Here is a 19,946-nt window from a genome sequence, read left to right as displayed (position 1 = left end):
ATCTGTGGGAGAACCCTGGAATACAATCCTTGCCAAAATTCAAACTCTACACTGGCCAGACTGGAGGAATCCAATAAAAACATGTTGCTCAAGGATGCAGTTCTGTGAGGGCTTGAACCGTTCACTCATTCTGGTCATGCGTTCAGAAGCCTGAGAGCAAGTCCATGTTACAATTGAAAAGGTAAGTGCTAATATTACAACGGACAACCACAAAGAGCAGTTCCCCAATTTCTGCATCTAAACACAAACTAATAATACAAGAAATTTCATCACTATTTCAATACCAGAAGGTACTAATGATGACAACCAACTGTTACCAGGAACAGCTGCAGGGATGAACTAAGTCGATCATAAACACCAAGAAAAGACTTTACCGGTTGCAATACTGATTTCCTCTTTTGTGCTGGTTTCTGAACATCCAATTAGTGTTAAATTGTAAGATACGATGTCCTGAAACAACTGTTTTCCAGTTAAAGTGCAATTTCTCATGTGTTGCCTGAAATACAAATGAAATTATTATCTTTCTAAAACACACAGCAACTTAAGTCAAATTTTCCTAAAAAAATAAAGCCTCAGTTGTGCCAAAATGAGACACTGCAACATTGTCTACAGTATAATTACATAGCTTTTAAACAATGCACTGGTCAAAAAAAGATATGTAACAATAAACACTTTCCAAAATGAGTGAATAATTACAACTCGGCCCATATTCTTTCCCTATCCTCACTTCTTACTAATATTTAGAAACAACCAATTAAAACAACTATATTTCCATAAGTATGCTTATTACGTGATTTTCTGAAAGCTACTTAATTTTTGTAATGCTGCTTACCACTGACATTCATCATCATTACACGTGCCAGTTAAATCAAACCGGCAGAAAAACTTCTTCGGCTCAATGATATTGCTGTAGGTAATGGAACTAAGGGATAACTTTTCCTTGGTCCGAAAATACGGACTGAACCTATAAAATAAAAAAACAACGTTAGAATCAAATTAAATATCACAATACTAATTAACCAAGAAACCAGAGATACCCACTGACAGAACTGCAGGTATTGTTTCACTCTACTCACAAGAGCTAGAAGACTGGAAGCAAAAACGATTTCTAAAAATAACTGACACTACAGAGAGGTTTATCCAGACATTTCTTTGCTGCGTGACCAAGAAATGAGGACTTCTCAAGGAGATATTGGAGAGATAATGAAAAGCCTAGATATATAGTTCTAGGAATATAAATAGCACTTGGCAAATAGCAAAGTATCTATTTGTTGGCATGCAACATTGTAAACCTTCAGTCCTGAGATTGCTGGTTCCAGTCTAGGCCACGTCACACAGTAACCATACAGTATGCATAATACACAGAAAATGGAAAACTACCATACCTGTAAGACTTAAAAACTAGAAGAGGGCTGTGATAGGGTCCGAAAGGGCATGGTGTCAGCTCCACACGACTTGTTTGTGAAGTCACGTCCAAGTCTAGTGTGAACTTCTTTAACACAATAGAGAAAAAAGCACTCTTAGATGGAAAAGAAAATAAATCATCAAAACTGGATATTGCACTCTCAAAAGGTTAACGTGGCTCCTCAATCCTACTTCATTACCTTGCTGCACAAAGGTTTCCCTGTTGATGCCAGCATCTGGGAAGTGCTTCCCTCAATCAGCTCCGTCAAGCTTTCCGATTCCTTGTAATGTTTCTGCAGATCCTCTATCTTCAGGCCACAAAAGAGCTCTGGCTCGTCCACGGTCTTTTTGGAAGGCTTGCTCAGGCTCTCTTTGCTGGGAGCTGCCTCCGTATGCTTAAGATTGGGTTTGGTGAAGGCACCCGACTCCCTGAAGGAGCGCCTGCGCTCCCGGATGGAGGGAGACAGCTCCTCGTCTTCTGCCTCGTTCTCCTCGCTGTCCAGAGTCAGCTTGTCCTGGGTGAGGTCGTGCAGCGACGGCTGAGGCAGGGTGAACGAGGGGGGTCCCTCTTCAACGGAGGCCGCAACCTCCTGCAATTCCCTGTTGCGCAGGGCCTGCGCTTCCTTTAGTTTCTGGATCTTGAGGGCGTACTCGGACTCGAGCTGCTGCAGGCGCTTCTTCTCCCGCGCGATCATCTCGGCGAACTGCTTCCCTGGGCTCCTGGAGGGGGAGCTGTCTAGACGGAGCATCTTGCTTGGCTGCACAACCCACAATCAGAATTAAGAAACGTAAGCTGGCGATGCACACGTCTGAACACGCAACTAGCTCTTCAGAAAACATTCATGCTAATCACAGTAACTCGTTAATAACACAAACTCAGAGTGATCACAGGGCGAGTCAACATTTTTTCAGTACATCCGATAAAAAAAAGTGTGGTTGGATCTCTCACCGAAAGGTAAGTCGTCTCGTTTTTGCGTTTCATTCCACCATGACTGGCAAACACCTTGGCCTGAGCCAGATCTTTTTCAAGCTTTACAGCCTGATGTTTCTTTAGAGATACACGATGCTGCACCCTGTGGATCTGGGGGGAAATGTTAAAATGAGGTCAAGACAATCCCTATAAAAGATCTTTAAAAGCCTGACCGCAAAAGATTAGTGGCCCAAATGTAGTATGGGTTGGATTTATCGTCAACAATATTTTATCCTCCAGTTTCTTATATTGCTTTTTCCACTGCTAGGTTTATAAACGACTAGACAAGTCTGACACCCATGAAATTTCAATCTCCCTTTTGCTGTTTAAAAATGGTTATTTCATGCTTTGTTTCACACTAACCTGCTCTTGCAGCTTCTTTAAAAGAGTTTTGTTGGCATGAACAATCTTCTCAGTTGCCAGCAGCTGTTCTTTGAGTTTGACCATCTTGGTTTCAGACGCTCTGAGCGATTCCTTTTTCTTTAGCTCTTGCTGAAGAAGGTGCTTCAAGAGCAATTCATCCTTTAAAAGTAGGTTTCTAGGTTGTAAAAAAAAGGACTTATTATTAACATGAAGTTATTTACAATCACCACACCTTCCTGAATTGTAAAAAATGGTTTGAGTGGAACTATGAGATAGGCGACCACTGGACACTGTAAGGCTGGCATTTCTGGAAGACAGAAATAGTCTTTGCATTTATGTTTAAATATATATTTTTTCCAAAATAAGTCCTACTTCCTAAGTTGACAATCATGGTAAAGTAATTTTTTCATGCTGTGACTTAGGGTATAAATGCTGATAAAAATGCCCTGTTTTGGGAACTGTTGAATGAGAGAACATGGCTTCTCTGTTCTCTCTACAGAAGGCCTTCTTAAATAATAGACTTATTAAAAACTGCACTGTACTATACTCCCTGTATAACTTTAAACGTAAGTCCTCTTGTGTCCATGTTACTCTTGTTTTAGTAAAACAAGTATGGTAAAATCACAAAATTCAGTGTAACAGGGCTTAAAGTCAGTGTCCATTTATTCTCCAGTTTCCCTTAAAATGTTTTCTTAATCTGCTTGTTACTGTACTGTTTCCGTAAAAAATGTTTGAAAACATAACCTGAAACATTTTTAAGGTTAATCACAAAACAGACAAAAACCTTTTTAAATGTGTTAGCCACCTGATAAGACTGAATAATTTTTCAATTAAAAATATATTCAATCCAATATATTTCAAACCACTGTATCAACAAAACAATTACTGTGAAGTAAAATAATCCTTAACTTCTCATTAACCCTAGCACTCGTCAAATTGGATAAAGACCAATGAGGTTTTTTTCATCACTTGGAAAACAAATTACTGGAAACTGTCCAAATTGAAAGTGGATGAAAAACTGTGCATCTGATCTTACAACCAACTTACTTTAAAACTGTTTTAAGTTATATCTATATGAGTCTAGCGTCTGAAAAAACAGCTTCCATTACATTAGAGAGACTATATTAAAGGGAAAAGGCAGCGATTACTCACCAATTTGCAAACCCTGGTATAATGCTTAAAAAACAGTAAACAGTTTCACGTTGAATCACTTATATTATAATGCCCTAAGGCCACAGATACCAAAAAAAGTCTTAGAATAGTATAAACTGTTGCCATTATAACTATTTTTGAAGGCTGATCAATTTTAGTTTTGTTCAACACCTCAGAAGAACAATAAATGAGCAGTCAAAACAATGGTGTGACTTTATACTTTTCGCAAAACCTCTAAGGCAGTGGAACATACTTGTGTTTTTTAAGCTTATTTTCAGCCTCCAAGATCTGTAGATCAGCCTCTGTGCCTCTTCCTACAATATCCAACTCCACATCGCAGTTAGCTGGAGAAGGGATGCCCCTGGATCGATCAAAAGACAATAGCTTCTGCTTCTCTCGACTACACAAAACAGAACAATAAAACAAAACAGAGCTTAGAACAATGACATTTCAAAGAACAAAAGTTAAAAGTCAAACTTGAAAACCTGTGTGGAGATAGGTTACATATTCAGTATTAAGAGCACTTAGCTGAAATGGAAAAATCAGTCTGACTCTGTGGGTTTAAAAGCGTAATTTTATGCAATACCTGGCAATTTCTTCTTTCAGCAGTCTATATTCAAACTTTTTAACATCTGGTAGGGTCTCAGGGGTTTTAAGTGGATTGTTTTCCTTCTCAGGTCCTGAAGGAGCTTTTGGTTTTGATGCCTGTAAGTGATAGAGATAAACAACTAAAACATTTCTGATATCCCTGAATTAGAAAAAGTTTCACAGAGCTCTAAACTGCAGATGCTTAATATGTTTATGAATAAAACAATTGATTCATTAAACTGCTTAATATCACTACTCTTGGCTAATTTAAAACATTCAGATAACGTACAAATTATAGATGGACTGTACTTTAAATAGGAATTGGACAATTAAACAGTCCAAATACACATGGGATCCCAGATCAGTAGCCTGACAGTTGAATCTTTGGTTGTTACTGGTCATGATGATGAGCTATTTTAAGCTTTGAGGACCAAGAAATGCCTGGAATATCAGATACTAAACAGATGGTGAAACTACACTGTTTACAAACAAAAATCAGGTTTACCTTCCAAATATTTTGTATAACAAGTTATATTTCCTTGTTTAAAAAAGTGTACATTACGTTCAATTTAATGTCAGTGTATCTAACAGGTGAACCTTTGAAAATTAAATACAGGCAGAATTGCCTTTAGGCTAGTAAATCTAGAGTTTGACTTTAATTTGTACATATTTACTATTTCATCATCTTGGTAAAACTACACCAGATGTACTCAATATAAACCACTCATTTGAATGCATTTAAGAAGCAATATTACAAGTCTCCAATAGCAACCAACCCAAAAAAATTATGGAAAATCTGGATTACTATATGGATAAATTTGAGCCAGAGAGGATGGAAGAAAACCAGCTACAAGGCTGTTTTCACTGTCACATAAACCACCTACTGAGCAGGGGATTTGTGGTGAATGAAAAAATAGACTGAACCGATTCCCAGGTTCTTTGGTTCAGCATCATACTGACAAATGCTCCAAATTATTCGAAAGCTGCAAACATTATTAAAACTATTTTCAATTTAATCCTCATATCCCAAGCACTATAATTCCGAGCTTTTTCCTACTTGATATGACTTTAACTTAATGCTTTTAGGAATAATCTGAGAACGATTTAAACAGTATGTCTTTCGGTTCACCAATATTCTAGAAAGAATGTTGTCAAATTAAGCAGCAGAACCACTTTTCATTTTACTACTGAAAGCTTGCTCAGGTGAAAACTATTTCGATGGCAAGGAGATGGGATGCAGACTGGACTTTCTTGATAACGTGCAGCTCCAGTGGCCACGTCAATTGCATGAAACAAAGGAAAAATAAGGAACAAAACATCTACGCACGGCCTGTTGTGTTCTTTAGAAAAAAGATTCCTGGGCAACTGTATACGTTATTTTATGTGTTCAGCTGACATTATCAGAACGGATCACATACCTCCACTGTCCTCCTTGCTTCCTTGATCATGGACTCTAGTCCTCCAAAGACCAACGATTCAGCAGCCAGAGCTTCACCCTCCGACTCGCTGTCGTCAGAATCATTCAGCTGAACAACTACTGCTTTGTGCCTGGGGAGCTGCAAAACAAGAGGAGCAATTGTGAAGCTGTCACAAAAGCCCGAAGAAAACCGCCATGACATCAGCAGAGGAAAAACCCCGAAACACTGGTGGAGGTCTGGGTTTTAGATTTGATCTATTTCCCACATTGTACATCTCCTTCAGAGAGCTGCAGGTTGTCAAAACTCCTAACCACCATCAGCTACAGTCAAGTAACAGAGAGCTCTAAAAAAAGATATAACCCAAGGCATTACAGACCTTATTATTGGACCTCTTATTCTTAATAATTTCTCTTTTTTCTAATAATTTGTTTCTAAATTGCACATCAAACCACTGGCTTCAAAACCATTACCAATAATTATTGAACTCTTCCACAGGGTAAGCTTGTCCCATAGTAACCTGAACACAACAAAATAGTTTCATTGTTCAACTTTCATTAAAAAAAGCTTTTTTCCCCCAAACTGACGAGACAACAGAATTATTCAACAGAAAGAGTATAGAACAAATTTGTTTAGAGAAGACGACCCATTAAAAAAAAACAGAAATGTTACAAGAGCATCTAGCTTTCCCAACAAGTCAAGAGATTAAGCTCTTTAAAACAGAAATGATACATATGAAAGGTTTTGAGGAAGATAATTTGATTAAGTCATCTTGGAAATAACATAAAACAAGTTTTTTAACGTAAGGTGGCTTCCTTTCTATTAAGAAACTAATTTAACCAATTCAAAGTGAACTACAGATTCAAGATAAACTAGTGAATCAAGGTTTGTTTAGGCATCATCTTCAGAGAAAGTACTATGGTTTTACAATACAGTAAATATTTTAAGAAGAATTATGCTAAAAATATTGGTAAACATGTGTTCCTCATTACCCCATTTCAGGGCAATTAAACTCTGCTAAATACAGTTCAGATTAAATTACAGAACTACTAACTTGAACAATAGGATTTATAAGTGAAAAAAGTTTTTGTTTTTGTTTTATCTATTAGCCTTTTATGAGTATTTGTGTCAAGACCAATAAAATATATTTATAAACCAAAAACCACACTGCTTTCACCTCCAACATTAAATGGACTCTTCGCAATGTATGCACATGCAACACTACAGAACATGACAGCTAAAATATAAAAAATGCCTGAACAAACAATGGTTTGCTTCTCTCATAAAGGACTTGCTTGATCCAGCTAAACAGACGACTTGGTCAACAGCATGATGTGCATCAGGGCTTGTTAGAATGTCGAAATTGACTGATGCTCAATTATTTTAGAAAGGGATGGCTTCACGAGTTATGAAACTAGGATTTCTAAAATTTCCAGCAACTCTAGTCACAATGATCTGGTGTATTACTTAGAGAAAAGATCCAAAGTGAGCAGTGTAGGAGTGTAAGCGTTTTGCAACAGCAAAGAAGAAAGAAGACAAGCCATCAAGTTACAGTCTACAACCCATCTTCTCTTCTGGACTCTGTCTTAAACTGAAACCCATCAAGTAACAGGCACAGAAGAGACATACTAAATATAGGGAAAGGAGCTGTATTTTCAGATTTACAGACCTTAAGGAAAATTGAATAATCTGCCAGAGATTGTCGCTCTGGTTTTGTGGCTTGCATTTTTTTTTTGTTAGGACCCAAAGATGGTTTCTGTAGAATCAATTTAGAGGACAGGCTCAGTTTTAGAATGTTATTTTTAGAAAGTCTTACATGTCCTTACAAAGCGTTTTGCCCAAACATTTGCAAGTTTCCAATTTTCTCTACCTTGAACTGTTCATGTTAAAAACCATGTGACTGCACCGTGCATCATCTCTGAAAACCGAAATTCAACAGGCTGTTATGGTGAATTTATGCTTTAAAAACATCTTTAAATAAACATGCACACAAAGCAAACACAAAGGTTTTTCTCCTCCAACTTTGTACCTTAAGAAAAGAGCAAGAAAACTGCCATGTTCTAATAAAACCTGAGAAAAGTTACCACTTTTTCCGAATCACAAGCTATTTCTCCTCGCGCTCTCAGACTCACCACTAACAAGGGCCGTGGGGCAGGAGGTCCTCGGACAAACTTGGTGCTAAGCTGGCGCGGCTGACAACCCATATTCATACTGACGGTGGATAAATTATTCCTTGGCATGACCTGGACAGTAATATTCATCGGAGGAGAAGGAGGGCCACTATTGCTTGACGTTTCCTAGAAAAGTGACAAGTAGAAACAAGAATTAAGATCTACTGTACTCTCAAATCACCCACCTGAAAATCTGAAGTTTACACATTAAATTAATTCCACACCCTTTCCCTTTATCACGTTTCCTTGCCAAACAACCAGATTAGTCTAAATTGATCTAAGCTACAGAATAATACTTGCTAGAAGGCATTGGATGAAAGTCAGGACTGACTGTCGCAATTTCTTTCTCCATTTTACCTAGGGATAGGGTAGGGATTCAAACTTGTCTGTAAGAAAGTTTACCGCTTTCCCAGGAAAAATATATAAACCTCGCCGAATATCTTTCTTATGCCTGCCTCTTAACTGCATTAAAGTTTATTTTCAGAACACCTACTACAACAGGCCAGATTATTAATACATCTAAACTGGATAACCAAGTCCTAAATGTGCACAGATCTCTTTGCTCAGATGGATTAAAAACGGTGTGAAGACGCCATCTGCTGGTCACAGTCCATATGACTCAGGTCCGGGTGTGTACCTCTGATTTGACCGCCCGCTTGCTGGCTAGCGACTTCAGCAGTTCTTCCCGGAGCAGCATCTCTTCTTCCTCCTCTTCATCGGCGAACGGGGGTTTGGGCGGCTGCTCCGGCTCATCCGGCGGCAGTGGGGGGAGCGGGGGCTCGGGGTCTGAAGGACTGAGCGCAGGGGGGTCCAGGTAACGCTGATTCAAGGTATGGAACAGCTGCAGGGGGAAAGAGTTTCACAGTTTAAGCCGATCTTATTTCAACATAAAGGAAGGTGCTCAAACTGCCTCCTTGTAAAAGGAACCTATAAGCCACCAGTTCATCACAGGGCACGCAAAAACTCACACCTATGGCCGATTTTCCCCAATTAAGCCACCAGTATGTCTTTGGATTGTGGGGGGAAATGGGATCACCTGGAGGAAAACCTCATGAACACAAGGAGACCATACAAACCCCACACAGAGAGCACTAGGAATTGAATACAGGGGCCCGGCACGACAAGGTAGCAATGTTAACTACTATACCACCGTACCACCCCTAGACCCTGTAATCATCTAACAAAATTCTCATTAGTGTGATCATTTAATATAACCGGCACACAGTAACATCAATACATACCATGGTATGAGGAGGCACATCCACCGGAAACTGTGGCACTTGAAGGAAACATGAAGGCTCTTCAGCTAGAAATGGATTGTGTGCTGGGGACGATGCTACAAAATATTGAAAAGGCAAGAAACAGATAAACTAGCCGCTTCTTTTCAAAGAAATACGGACATTTAAATTGAAGATATATTTCACTGTATAATAATAACATGCATTTGACAAAGAAAAACAGGTAAAGGGTGGAGCTCGCCCCCAATGAATATGGAAATACTAGCTTACCTGGTGAATTTGTTTCACTGTCCGTGTCCATTGCAACCTCGTCGTAATTGTCATACTGGTAGAGGTTCCCAGAAGTATCGGTGCCTTGTTTGTTCAGAGACTTTCTGTGTTCTGTGTCCAATGACTGAGGAGAAATTAAAGAGCATGCTATGAAAACTGCAATGTCCATTACAATTATTCAGTGAAAAATCGGCTAAGGCATGAAATACAAAAGGGTTCTGCCAATTAATGAAACATTACTACTATTGCCAAGGAGACAAAAGAACAGACTGTTTACCACAGCCAGGCAGCTCTGGGACTCCCAAAGTGCAGCAATTGGCTTAAAACACACAGGGAGGTAAAGGAACGATTCCCCACTGTACTAAAAATACCCAGAGCCATATTCACATTACTCATATATGGTATAAGCCCTTAGAGATTAAAAGGAATAAACCCTGGTAAATACAGACCTAATTAGCATCTTGTATTTCTCAATTTGTCATGGACGCCCACAAAAGATTTACACAAAAGTCAAGTTCAACTGTCCAAAAAGCACAAACTGGATGTGTAGACATGCTTTACATTAATCATGGAATACAGTTTATTCTAAAAAAAATAACAGAAAGGTTCCTGAATTTTTTTTTTTTATACACGTCAAGGTCTACGTAGATTAGTGCATAATCGATATATTTTACAAACACGTTCAAAAATGTTATCTTTATATACAGCACATTAAAAACTGGGGGAGGGTTCATGGCAGGTGACTGGTTTGCTACAGCAAGCCTGAGACTTGGATATCTTCTAGCTTGAAACATCCTGACTACACAGAACAAATGCCAATGCAAAATCAACACAACACACTATCCATATTCACATTATGAACTCCTTCATTTCTGAATTTTGTCTGAAAAAAAAAACATCTCTGCTGGTGCACAATGTCATGATGTTAAACTAGGAAGCAGTACTACCACCTCACAGCCTGCTCTTGTCATGTCTCCCATACTAAGAAAAGCTGGGCCTGGTCAGTACTGGTATGCGAGATCTCTGAGGAAAGCCAGATTGTTACAATAAGTGGCATTTATAGACCAGTAGGTGGCACTCTTCCATCTAGGGCAGAATCTCCCAATCATCCATCACTCTAGCATGGTGACTGAGCACACTGTCCTCTGTAACCATGATCATGATTACTTGCTCAGTTAAGATCCTATGGACATTTTGCAAAAACAGGGGTATGACATAGATGTCCTACCTTAATTCCACTCTGGCCTTGCACAATCTTGCCTACTTAAAGGTCCCCCTTAATCCAATTTGGGAATTTCAGTATATGACCTACTGTGTGGTGAGACAACGCATAACTGCGCTCACGCCTCCCAGATGAGTTTTGCTCTATAACCAAGGATGAAATGGGTGCCTAGACATAAATCACTGTGCAAATGGAATTGGCCCAGATTAAGAAAGACTACAGGAATAAGATTATAGTACACCAAAGATCTTTTGGCGTATGTCAAGAATTCTTCCTCTTGCTTCCTTTAAAACGATAAGGCGAAGACGAGATCCCTTCAGTCTCAGAGGATCTGACTGCAGTTCTCAGGCCTTGTAAGTGTGCCACTTGAGGGCTTAAACAGGACAGGCAGAGCAGTGAGGTCTGCAGTGAAGCTCAGCCACCAGCAAACTCACAATCATTTCCCTAGCACGGCCGTCTTACCTTGCTTCTCGACCGCCTTTTCCCGCCCACCAGCTTCATGAAGCGGTTGTACTGCTCGTCCTGGTTGGACAGGTCCCGGATCTTTCGGATCTCGTCCTCGCGCTTCCTGCGCTCCTCTTCCTCCGCGTGCCTCTGCTCCTCGCCCTCCTCGTGCAGCGGCTTCTCCTGCTCTTTCTGCTGCTGGAGCTTCCACGTCCGCACCTGCTGTTTCCGCCAGGCCTGCTTCGCGGCCGAGCCTGCGGACGACAAAGTTTCACCGCGTTCGTGAGACTGCAGGACTGCCCACAAGACAGGCAGAAGGACAACTACAAGTCGGAGAATTACACCCGTGTTAAAGGAAGCACCACCCACAGGCAACGCCTTCCATTAAAAGATTAACGTTTTTTCTCGAGAAACGGATTCATCTGCATCTCCAGCACCAGCTTGATCTTTAGTTTCCGAGGCTCCTAAAACAAATCACAGCTTTTCTTTTCAGCATAGCAATAAATAATCCATACAGGTACTTTCTAACACCACAAAAAAGAAAACGTTTAGAAAGTATTAGTTATGAACTTGCAAAACAGAACAACAAATTATTGCCTGCACCCACATTTCTTTGCATAAAGCACCGATCTCCGGCTCTCAGTCTCGAGAACTCTGGCACAACAGGGCTTATGGATAACCATTAATTCATTCATATCTTAAGACTACAGTTTCATTGTGATTGTTATTTTTAAATTCTCAGTTTCGAGGGATCTCTTAATTAAATAACCGAGAACTTTCTGATATTTAGGAGTAGAAGATTTTGGTTTATTTTTACCCTTAAGACAAACTGAGTTGGGGGCAACTCCAGATCCACAACTAGAGACCTGCCTATTTTTTTACTGACATTAAGGATAAGAAGAGCTATAGTTATGAAACACACACTACCTGTTTAGTGACTTAAACAAATATGACTGAAACCTTTGTACGCCAGGGTGGCTTTGGCCTACACTGAGCATCACCTTAGCGCAAAATCAATTATATCATTAAGATGGTCAGCCCAGTACAGCTATAGCAAAGGAAAAAGTAATAGGTTTATCCCATGCTGAAAAAAAGAAGAAAGAAAACACGTTTCGGACGTGGAGCCTTCTTCAGAATAGGTGTAGAGAGGTGTGAAATAAAACTTTTGAAGAAAAGTAGTCTGTCGTTAAGAGAAGGGGGAAGGTGTGATCCTAGCCCCAGGATAATTTTGGTTTCTGTAGTCTTTCTGATGTATGAGTTCGGAAAACCATCTTTGAGAACACAGACGAGAGATTAGCGTGGTCATGGCCGTTAGAGGTGAAATGAGAAACATTGGCCTCTCTTTCTGTCCCCTGCTCCCGCCTCTCACTCCTCCTCTCTCCCAGCCTTTGTTCTCCCGCTACATTACCTTTGCCTACTGCCTTGTGTTTCTCACACCTGAAGAAGGCTCCACGGCCGAAACGTTGCGTTTTCTTTCTTCTGTTTTTCAGCATGGAATAAACCTACTTAAACTCGTTCCTTTGCAGCCTACGCATGCTGACGCAGCTACCCACCTGAACTACTACAGCTATAGCAAAACAAAGCGAGACATGAACACCATGTATTTTTGGCAATTCCTAAGAACTGTGATAAAATCAAACTGTGTGATTACAAATGACCCAATGAAATCCATGAAACACAGGAAAGGCCAGCTCTGGGAAAAAAACATTCATCATGGTGCGGGTGACATTTAACAAGCTGCTCACCGGGAATGATGTTTTTCTTCACGGGATGGGTTTTGGCAGCAGCTTTTCCCTTCTCTTGTGTCTGTTTAGCTTTGGTCAGTTTCTCTTTACTTTCTTTCAACACCTGCTGCTCTTTCTGCTGCCACTTCTTGCTGGCCGACTGCAGGGCCAGCAGGCGCAGCTGCAGCTCGGAGAGCTCGTCATCGTCGTCCTTAGACTCCTGGAAGACATCGACGGACACGAGCGCCATCACAAAACTTGCGCCCAGGATTTTACAGAGGCGTCACATCCTCGCAACAGGATTGGCATCGCTGCTCCTCTCACTCTTCACAGAGAAATTCACTGTCTGCTGCATCTTTAGAGTTGCTTGGTTTAGCCCACTGTCACAGAAATTTCACAGTCAACATGGCAGACTCTAATAGTTAGAGGCATTGGATGACAGAGTGCTGAATGAAAATGCTTTGCCTGTGCTGGCAAAACCATTCAAATGAACTAGAGAGGCATCCATATCTGGATTGAGTAACATGCCTGGTGTATAGCATCACCTACACTACACTGCAATACTGATATGAAGAAAAACTGAGAGCGCCTACTGGCACTGGTAATTTGTCCTTGGCTTTCATAGCTTTGCCATACGTTTTTCTATGTTCTGTGTACATTTTAATAACCTAATTTAGACATATGAGATGCAGAATATCAACTGAAGGTTTTTCATACAATTATTTCTCATATGCATTTACTGCATTTTTATCTTACATGAATGCGCACAGATGGCATTGCATAGGTGATTACTTGACAATGTGGTATTATTCAACAGACCTTAATGCTGTTACAGAAGCTTACAGGTACCTGATTCATAAGAGTTAGGACCTTTTAACAGACTAGCGTTCATAATTTGTTCAAAAGCAGTTTGACAACCACAACTAGTGTTCGCCTAAGTAAAAAAAATCCAAATTCAATTTTTACAATCCAGGATTACCCGGGACAACCGAGATGTGAGCCAGCAGTACTAACAGCCACACTGCCATTTACTACATAATGCGAGTAAATCTTAGAACGTTTCTCCACTGGTGCAGTAATTAATTCAGTCATTTACTGAGTCCTATTGGAAATGTTTTTGAATTAATTAATACAAGGTGTAATCTGAAAAAACCTGTCTTCAAATCAATCTTGGCGATGATTTCATCACATCATGAAGAACAATGCAGGAAAATCTTGTCCAAGACACTCAAATGCTGTATGATTAATACAGCTTTGTGGTGTACGCAAAACATCTGTGGGAGAAATGCCTGCTAAGACTAAACCGAGTCGGACATCGTTGTGAATGTCATTCTGTGTTACTTACAGTATAAGGCAGGTCATCTGATTCTTTGCTGCTTTGATAAGAATTGTTTAAATCCAATTCCTCCTCATCTTCCTTATCTTTAAGAAAGAGAAACAAGCTTAACACTTCTCCCATTGGACTTGGTCAAAGTAAAAACAAATGACTAATCCGCACACTTTCAAGGCAGACATTACAAGTTCAAGACAGAGGCAATCCACAAATTAAACGGAATTGTAGCAAAAGACTGACTTATTAGGGTAATTATTAACATCTGTAAGGATGAAAAGGCATTACAAAGAGAACCATTAGAGTAATGTAGTAGAAATAAAAAAGGAAATGAGAAAAGTGGCATATCACACACACATCTCTAGTAAGTGGGAAAAGCCCTATGGTGTTTATATTTTAGCGAGGTCAAATAAAATGGTGAATGTGATGTACAATTATGTTAAGGTGGAATTTTCTTTACCTTTTATTGTGTCACTGGGCTCAAGGGGGCTTATTTCAGCGTTCTCTGACTTTTCTGCTTCCTTCGTGTTTTTCTTGTTCATCTCATCTCTTTCCATAGGGGTCAGAAGCTTCTGCCTTAAAGGTTTCAGGTTAAAAGCCTGAAAAACTTTGATTTCGGGCTTCTCCGGAGGTGGAGACTCTTTTATAGCAGCTTCCTTCTGAATACTGACCGTGCCTGAAACAGCCTGATCAACACTGGGGGCTCCTTCTACCTCTTTCTGAGGCGAAGGATCTTTGGAGCTCAGCGCCATCCTCTCCTCCTTCCTAATACATTCCAGCTCATGTTGAATTTGCTTATATTTCAAAAGCAAATCCTCAAAGCTTTCTTCAATACCATTTTCGGTTTTGGCAGTGTTATGAATGGGTTTCCTCACCTGAGGTCTCCCAAACAATTTTGCTGAGTAAAGAAGTGAAGGAAGATAAATATCTGTAAAACCGAATCAAAAACATGCTAGGTTTGCATTATATAACAGTTTTACATAGCAAATGTATTACTAACTAACCATTTGTATTATTTAAAATTGAGTGAGCACAAGTGGAAACAACATGCATTTAAAACTTGTTTTACAGTTATGGGAACATGGAACAAGCTACCCTGGCATGTTATTGAAGCCGATAACCTTGGTTTAGAGAAAACAATGGGATGAAATTAATCAATTAATAACTACCAGCTTGATGGGCCAAATGACATCTTTGTTCTTATAAGTGGACAGTTAATCCACAAGAAGAAAAGGTGTTCACAAATAATAGTCTTTGCTTAAAGGTGTCAACTGTTAGTGTTTTGATTATGAACCATTCATCTGTGATTGCTTTACTTTTCTTTACAGAAAGATGAAAGAACGTCTGTTGAACACATGAGCAGTGAGGAATTGGACCAATTTGCTCCAGGAAAATGCCCAGCTACGTGCATGGGTACAAACGTAATGTGCTTTTCAAAAAAACCTCAACCAAATATTCTTCCTCGCACTAGTTTGGGTTTGTGTGTCCGCTATCCTATACCGTACAACTCAAGGGGGTTGCGTTATTCCTGAAGTCGTCTGACTGTGCCAACAGCGGAAGTCAACTGTACAAACGAAAGAGGATTCTGCGCCTGTTAGGTGCTGACGTCGACCTCCGGTCTCGACGATTGTTCTTGAGCTGTCTGTTTAAAGCCTTGTAGCAGAGCTAACATATACCGTATGTATAATAAGAACAAAAGATACATTTTTGCAAATGTGGTCGGGGTAACGCCTAGAAACACGACCGGGACACAGCTCTTATTCGTCTTAGGAAAAGGAATATTTATAGCCACAGTTACCCAAAATGGTCACATTAACATTTCGAGTGTGGGCAGCGAATCTACAGAAGCCGGTCATCGCTTCAACATGTGCGATACGAATTGTAACACGCTGTACGATTCACTGTCCAGGAAAGTATAAAAATCAACGGGTTTTGAAGTCGGACTCGTACAGTGGCAACGAAGGACGGGCAAGGATACGCTTTCTTGGAGGGGACTCCTTCCTGATAGGTGCCCCGGCGAATCCAAGTCGACATGGGGGCGGCCTTCCAGTCCCTCTGCCCCCAACCCCCTCACCCCAACCCCCTCTGCCCCAGTCTCCGCGGCCATCGTTTGGCCTCCGGTACCTCAGCCTGCCCAGCGCGGTGTGGCTGCGCTCCCAGAAAGACGATCTGGGACCCGAGTCGCAATGCTGGGCTGACAGCGATCGGTCGGGGACGCCTGCTCCACTTTGCTGCCTGTGGCCAGTTAAGTTGGGGGGATGAGGATGGGGTCCCCGGTTGAACGGCATTTTCATTCGGAAGTCGAGGCCGGGTCCCCCCATGGGAGGCGGCGGTAATGTCCGCGGTCCGGGTTTGGGCTTCCGAGCGAAACGCCCTGCGCTGCTGTTACAGCTGCTGCTAGGCCTCTTGTCACGGCGCACGAATTGCCTTTCATCGGTGTCATCGTCGCTGATCTCCCCGTCCTCCAGCTCGCCTTCTTCCCTCGGAGACCGAACGCTCGAGCTCAGTTCCATCGCTATTCCCTACTGATGTAACTGCTCTGGAAGGCAGGAATGCTCCTGGGCCAGGTTGTGAAATCAGCAATTACAGACGTGCAATTCCCCAGCAGTCCCTATCTTCTTTCCTGGTCCGAGATCCGGCCTCACGTCGCTCTCTTCTATCGCGAGACTCGCAAGGAAAACCGAGTGTGCGCAAATGTCGTAGGAGAAGCTGCGTCTGCCAGCGTGTTAGACGTTTGCATGTTGATAGGCTGTGTGTTTCCAGCATGCAATGACAGACGCAGAAAGTTGCGATTTACTTGTGGCATGTAACCTTACTTTGGTATTTTTGGTTTTTCGTGTTCCTCAATAAAAGTGCTGAACTGATGCCTTAAATTCGTTCGTGTACACGAAGCAATTGTAAATTCCCGAACGTCATGTGTAGCATTGATGCAATGTTAACTGTTTTCCGTGATTACATTTTAACCTTATGGATTCTTGTTTCCATAAATCTTGCATGTTAAATTTTCCCGGGTATAGGAGAAGCTGCTCATTTAACCACATGAAGTAAAATATTTGAGCATTCCTAAATAACCTGAAAGACCTGACTTGAATGAGTTGAGAGCTCATTTACTGTCCCAAAAATTTACCCTGAAGAATATAACGGGACACTGCGAAAGTCGACATTTTTAGTAAAATATACAGTGCAAATCCGCGCAGCGACGTTTGACCGTATTGTTCAAAGTTATTTACACTTAATGAATCTTAGAGGTGTAGATGCTTTTATTTTTCCAATTATTTACTTCTTTGCGTGTCGTTTACTAACGATGAAATTAGTAAACATGTAATTATTTAAATCATTTAGAGATTTCCAAGAATTTTAAAAAAGAATTACATTATAACACAAAATACTATGGCAGAAAAATAATATTAGAATGGAAATGTTATATATTTAATTCAGTTCCATTCCAGTGTGGGTGGTTGCTATAGTTTCATAGTTCTTAGGTCCTTGGTTCAATTCTGGATGGGGTGAATTCTGCGTGGAATGTGCATTTTATCTTTGGGTCAGCATGGATTTACTTTAGGTGCTCTGTAACTATCACATGAATTGCCCCCTTTGTGGGGCATAATACAAAAGTATTAAGAAAAATATCCTCCAGATCTTTAGATAAATTCACACTAAAAACAGTTTATGAGACAGGTATTTTGAAAATTATTAACATGAAGCATGTTCTTTAAAAACGCCATCATAGATGGGCTTGGGGGAAATGTATCATGTTCCTGAACATTATACGTTACAGTACCTTCCGAATGTATTCAGACCCATCCTATGGTGTCCTTTTTCTAAAATCGCAAAACAATACACATTTTTTTTAAACCTAATATGTCATTTAAGACCTGAAGCCTCAGACTGAATATCTCTAAGGGTAGGATACAACACAATAAATGTCAGCAAACACTAAAGAGAAAAGAAAACTGAAATATGTTGACTGCATAAGTATTCGGACCTGTGAACTCAGTATCTGTTGGAAGCACCGTTGGCAACAAATACAGTTTCATGTTTAATCAGTTTGATCTGTGGCTAAGGATCTGCGCCTGTGGCTGGAAGGTTGCTGGTTCAAATCCCACAGCTGGTGGGGAAATCCTACTCCATTGGGCCCCTGAGCAAGGCCCTTAACCCCAACTGCTCCAGGGTTGCTGTACAATGGCTGACCCTGTGCTCTGAGCCCAAACTTCTCTCTTCCTGTCTGCCTCTCATGGAAAGCAAGCTGGGGTATGTGAAAAGATGAATTCCTAATGCAAGAAATTGTATAGGGCTAATAACGTGATGTTGTTGTTATAGATAGATAGATAATACTTTATTAATCCCGTAGGGAAATTGATGTGTTACAGCAGTCCAGCCCAAGACAAGCAAAACAGACATCAGAATAGTTATAAAACAAAAGACAAACAAGATAAATAAAAATAAATAAATACATAGGTGTGTGCAAAATGTGCTGATCATAGTCATTGTAAAAACAATAAAATATGTGCAAAATGTGCATAGGTTTATACAGACTGATTGTCCAAAAAGTACAATGGAGTAAACATGCTGTCCATAGAGGAGCAAATGAAGGGCTAACAGTCCTAGCCTAGGGCAGCGTTATACACCCTGACAGCCGCCAGGAGGAAAGACCTGCGGAAATGTTCCCTTGAACACCGTAGCTGGAGCAGTCTATTGCTAAATGTACTCCCCTGCCCAGTAACAGTCCTATGAAGCGGATGAGAGGTGTTCATGATGGCTATGAGCTTGGTCAGCATTCTCCTCTCAGCCACCACCTCCATGTTATGTTATGTCACCTCATGTTATGTTATGTCATTTTGAGTAAGTCTGTGTACAGTACCTTTGTGTACCTTTGTACACCAGCTTCATGGAATTTATGCCCACTCTTCTTGGCAGATTTGCTAAAGGTCTCTCAGCTTTCTTGGGTATTGCTTCTGTACAGACGTTTTCAAGTCTTTCCAAAGATTCTAAATAATTCTAAACCACTAAATGTTGCCTGCACATTGCCTTTCTATGTTCCCAATACTCTTGTCAAGCTTACTAGTCCCAGTTTATGAGAAGCAGTCACCATTACTTTCACTGGTAATAATGCTTTGAAAGCCTTGAGCAAGGCTGCTTGTTGTCAAAACTGTTATCTTGCTTCTGCTTTTTTCAAGAAATGGATATATGAGATTCTCCAACAATGTATTTGGTAGAATAAAAAATATACTGTAAATAGGCTGTCTGTCCTCTTATTTTTCAATCTTTTTTATGTTCTGTGAAACCCAGCAAGAGCAATATAGGGAATTTAATGATGATGGATTTGAAAGAATGAATTTGAATTTACAGTGCCATGCAAGAGTATTCAGACACTTGCATAGTTTTGACATTTTGCTGCTTTGTGGCTTACAGTCATTTGTTATATATACCTCTACACATCAGTCACAAAAAGAAAGAAGTCAATAATTAATATGAAAGACAAATGGAAAAGTTGTGACTGCATAACTATTCAAAACCATTGTTTGTACATTGTTTGTCATTTGTACATTGTTCGGTGCAAATGAATACCTTAATGTTCCAGCTAGGTGACTTAGAAGTGTCTCTTAGATTTTAGATAACGTTTGTGACACTGAGAAGAGAAAATACTTCTAATTA

The 19,946-nt window shown here is 40.4% G+C and overlaps 1 protein-coding gene across 2 annotated transcripts in view; it reads right to left on the bottom strand.

Annotated features, from left to right (window-relative positions):
- Positions 1–16,973, bottom strand: part of LOC102694422 (zinc finger C3H1 domain-containing protein) — a 32,956-nt gene extending 15,983 nt beyond the window's left edge. Inside the window, exons 1-18 of one of the 2 annotated variants that reach the window (XR_001479023.2) lie at positions 16,270–16,973; positions 14,752–15,189; positions 14,307–14,383; positions 12,983–13,181; positions 11,256–11,491; positions 9,572–9,695; positions 9,305–9,399; positions 8,701–8,904; positions 8,025–8,189; positions 5,896–6,033; positions 4,476–4,594; positions 4,143–4,289; positions 2,738–2,912; positions 2,354–2,485; positions 1,605–2,162; positions 1,386–1,492; positions 833–964; positions 375–496 (exon numbers count right to left, since the gene is read on the bottom strand). Coding sequence is in view for 1 of the 2 variants with exons in the window: in XM_015352860.2 (XP_015208346.1) it covers positions 375–496; positions 833–964; positions 1,386–1,492; positions 1,605–2,162; positions 2,354–2,485; positions 2,738–2,912; positions 4,143–4,289; positions 4,476–4,594; positions 5,896–6,033; positions 8,025–8,189; positions 8,701–8,904; positions 9,305–9,399; positions 9,572–9,695; positions 11,256–11,491; positions 12,983–13,181; positions 14,307–14,383; positions 14,752–15,189; positions 16,270–16,804 (3,703 nt within the window). In the remaining variant the exon portion in view is untranslated. The remainder of the gene's footprint in view (positions 1–374; positions 497–832; positions 965–1,385; positions 1,493–1,604; positions 2,163–2,353; positions 2,486–2,737; positions 2,913–4,142; positions 4,290–4,475; positions 4,595–5,895; positions 6,034–8,024; positions 8,190–8,700; positions 8,905–9,304; positions 9,400–9,571; positions 9,696–11,255; positions 11,492–12,982; positions 13,182–14,306; positions 14,384–14,751; positions 15,190–16,269) is intronic. The other variant, XM_015352860.2, reaches the window with a different exon arrangement.
- Between the last annotated feature and the right edge of the window lie 2,973 nt (positions 16,974–19,946).

Source organism: Lepisosteus oculatus, chromosome 7 (assembly GCF_040954835.1).
Source record: "Lepisosteus oculatus isolate fLepOcu1 chromosome 7, fLepOcu1.hap2, whole genome shotgun sequence".
NCBI lineage: Eukaryota > Metazoa > Chordata > Actinopteri > Semionotiformes > Lepisosteidae > Lepisosteus > Lepisosteus oculatus.
The sequence above is the reverse complement of the archived record's forward strand: the minus strand, read 5'-3'. Positions and strand labels throughout refer to the sequence as shown.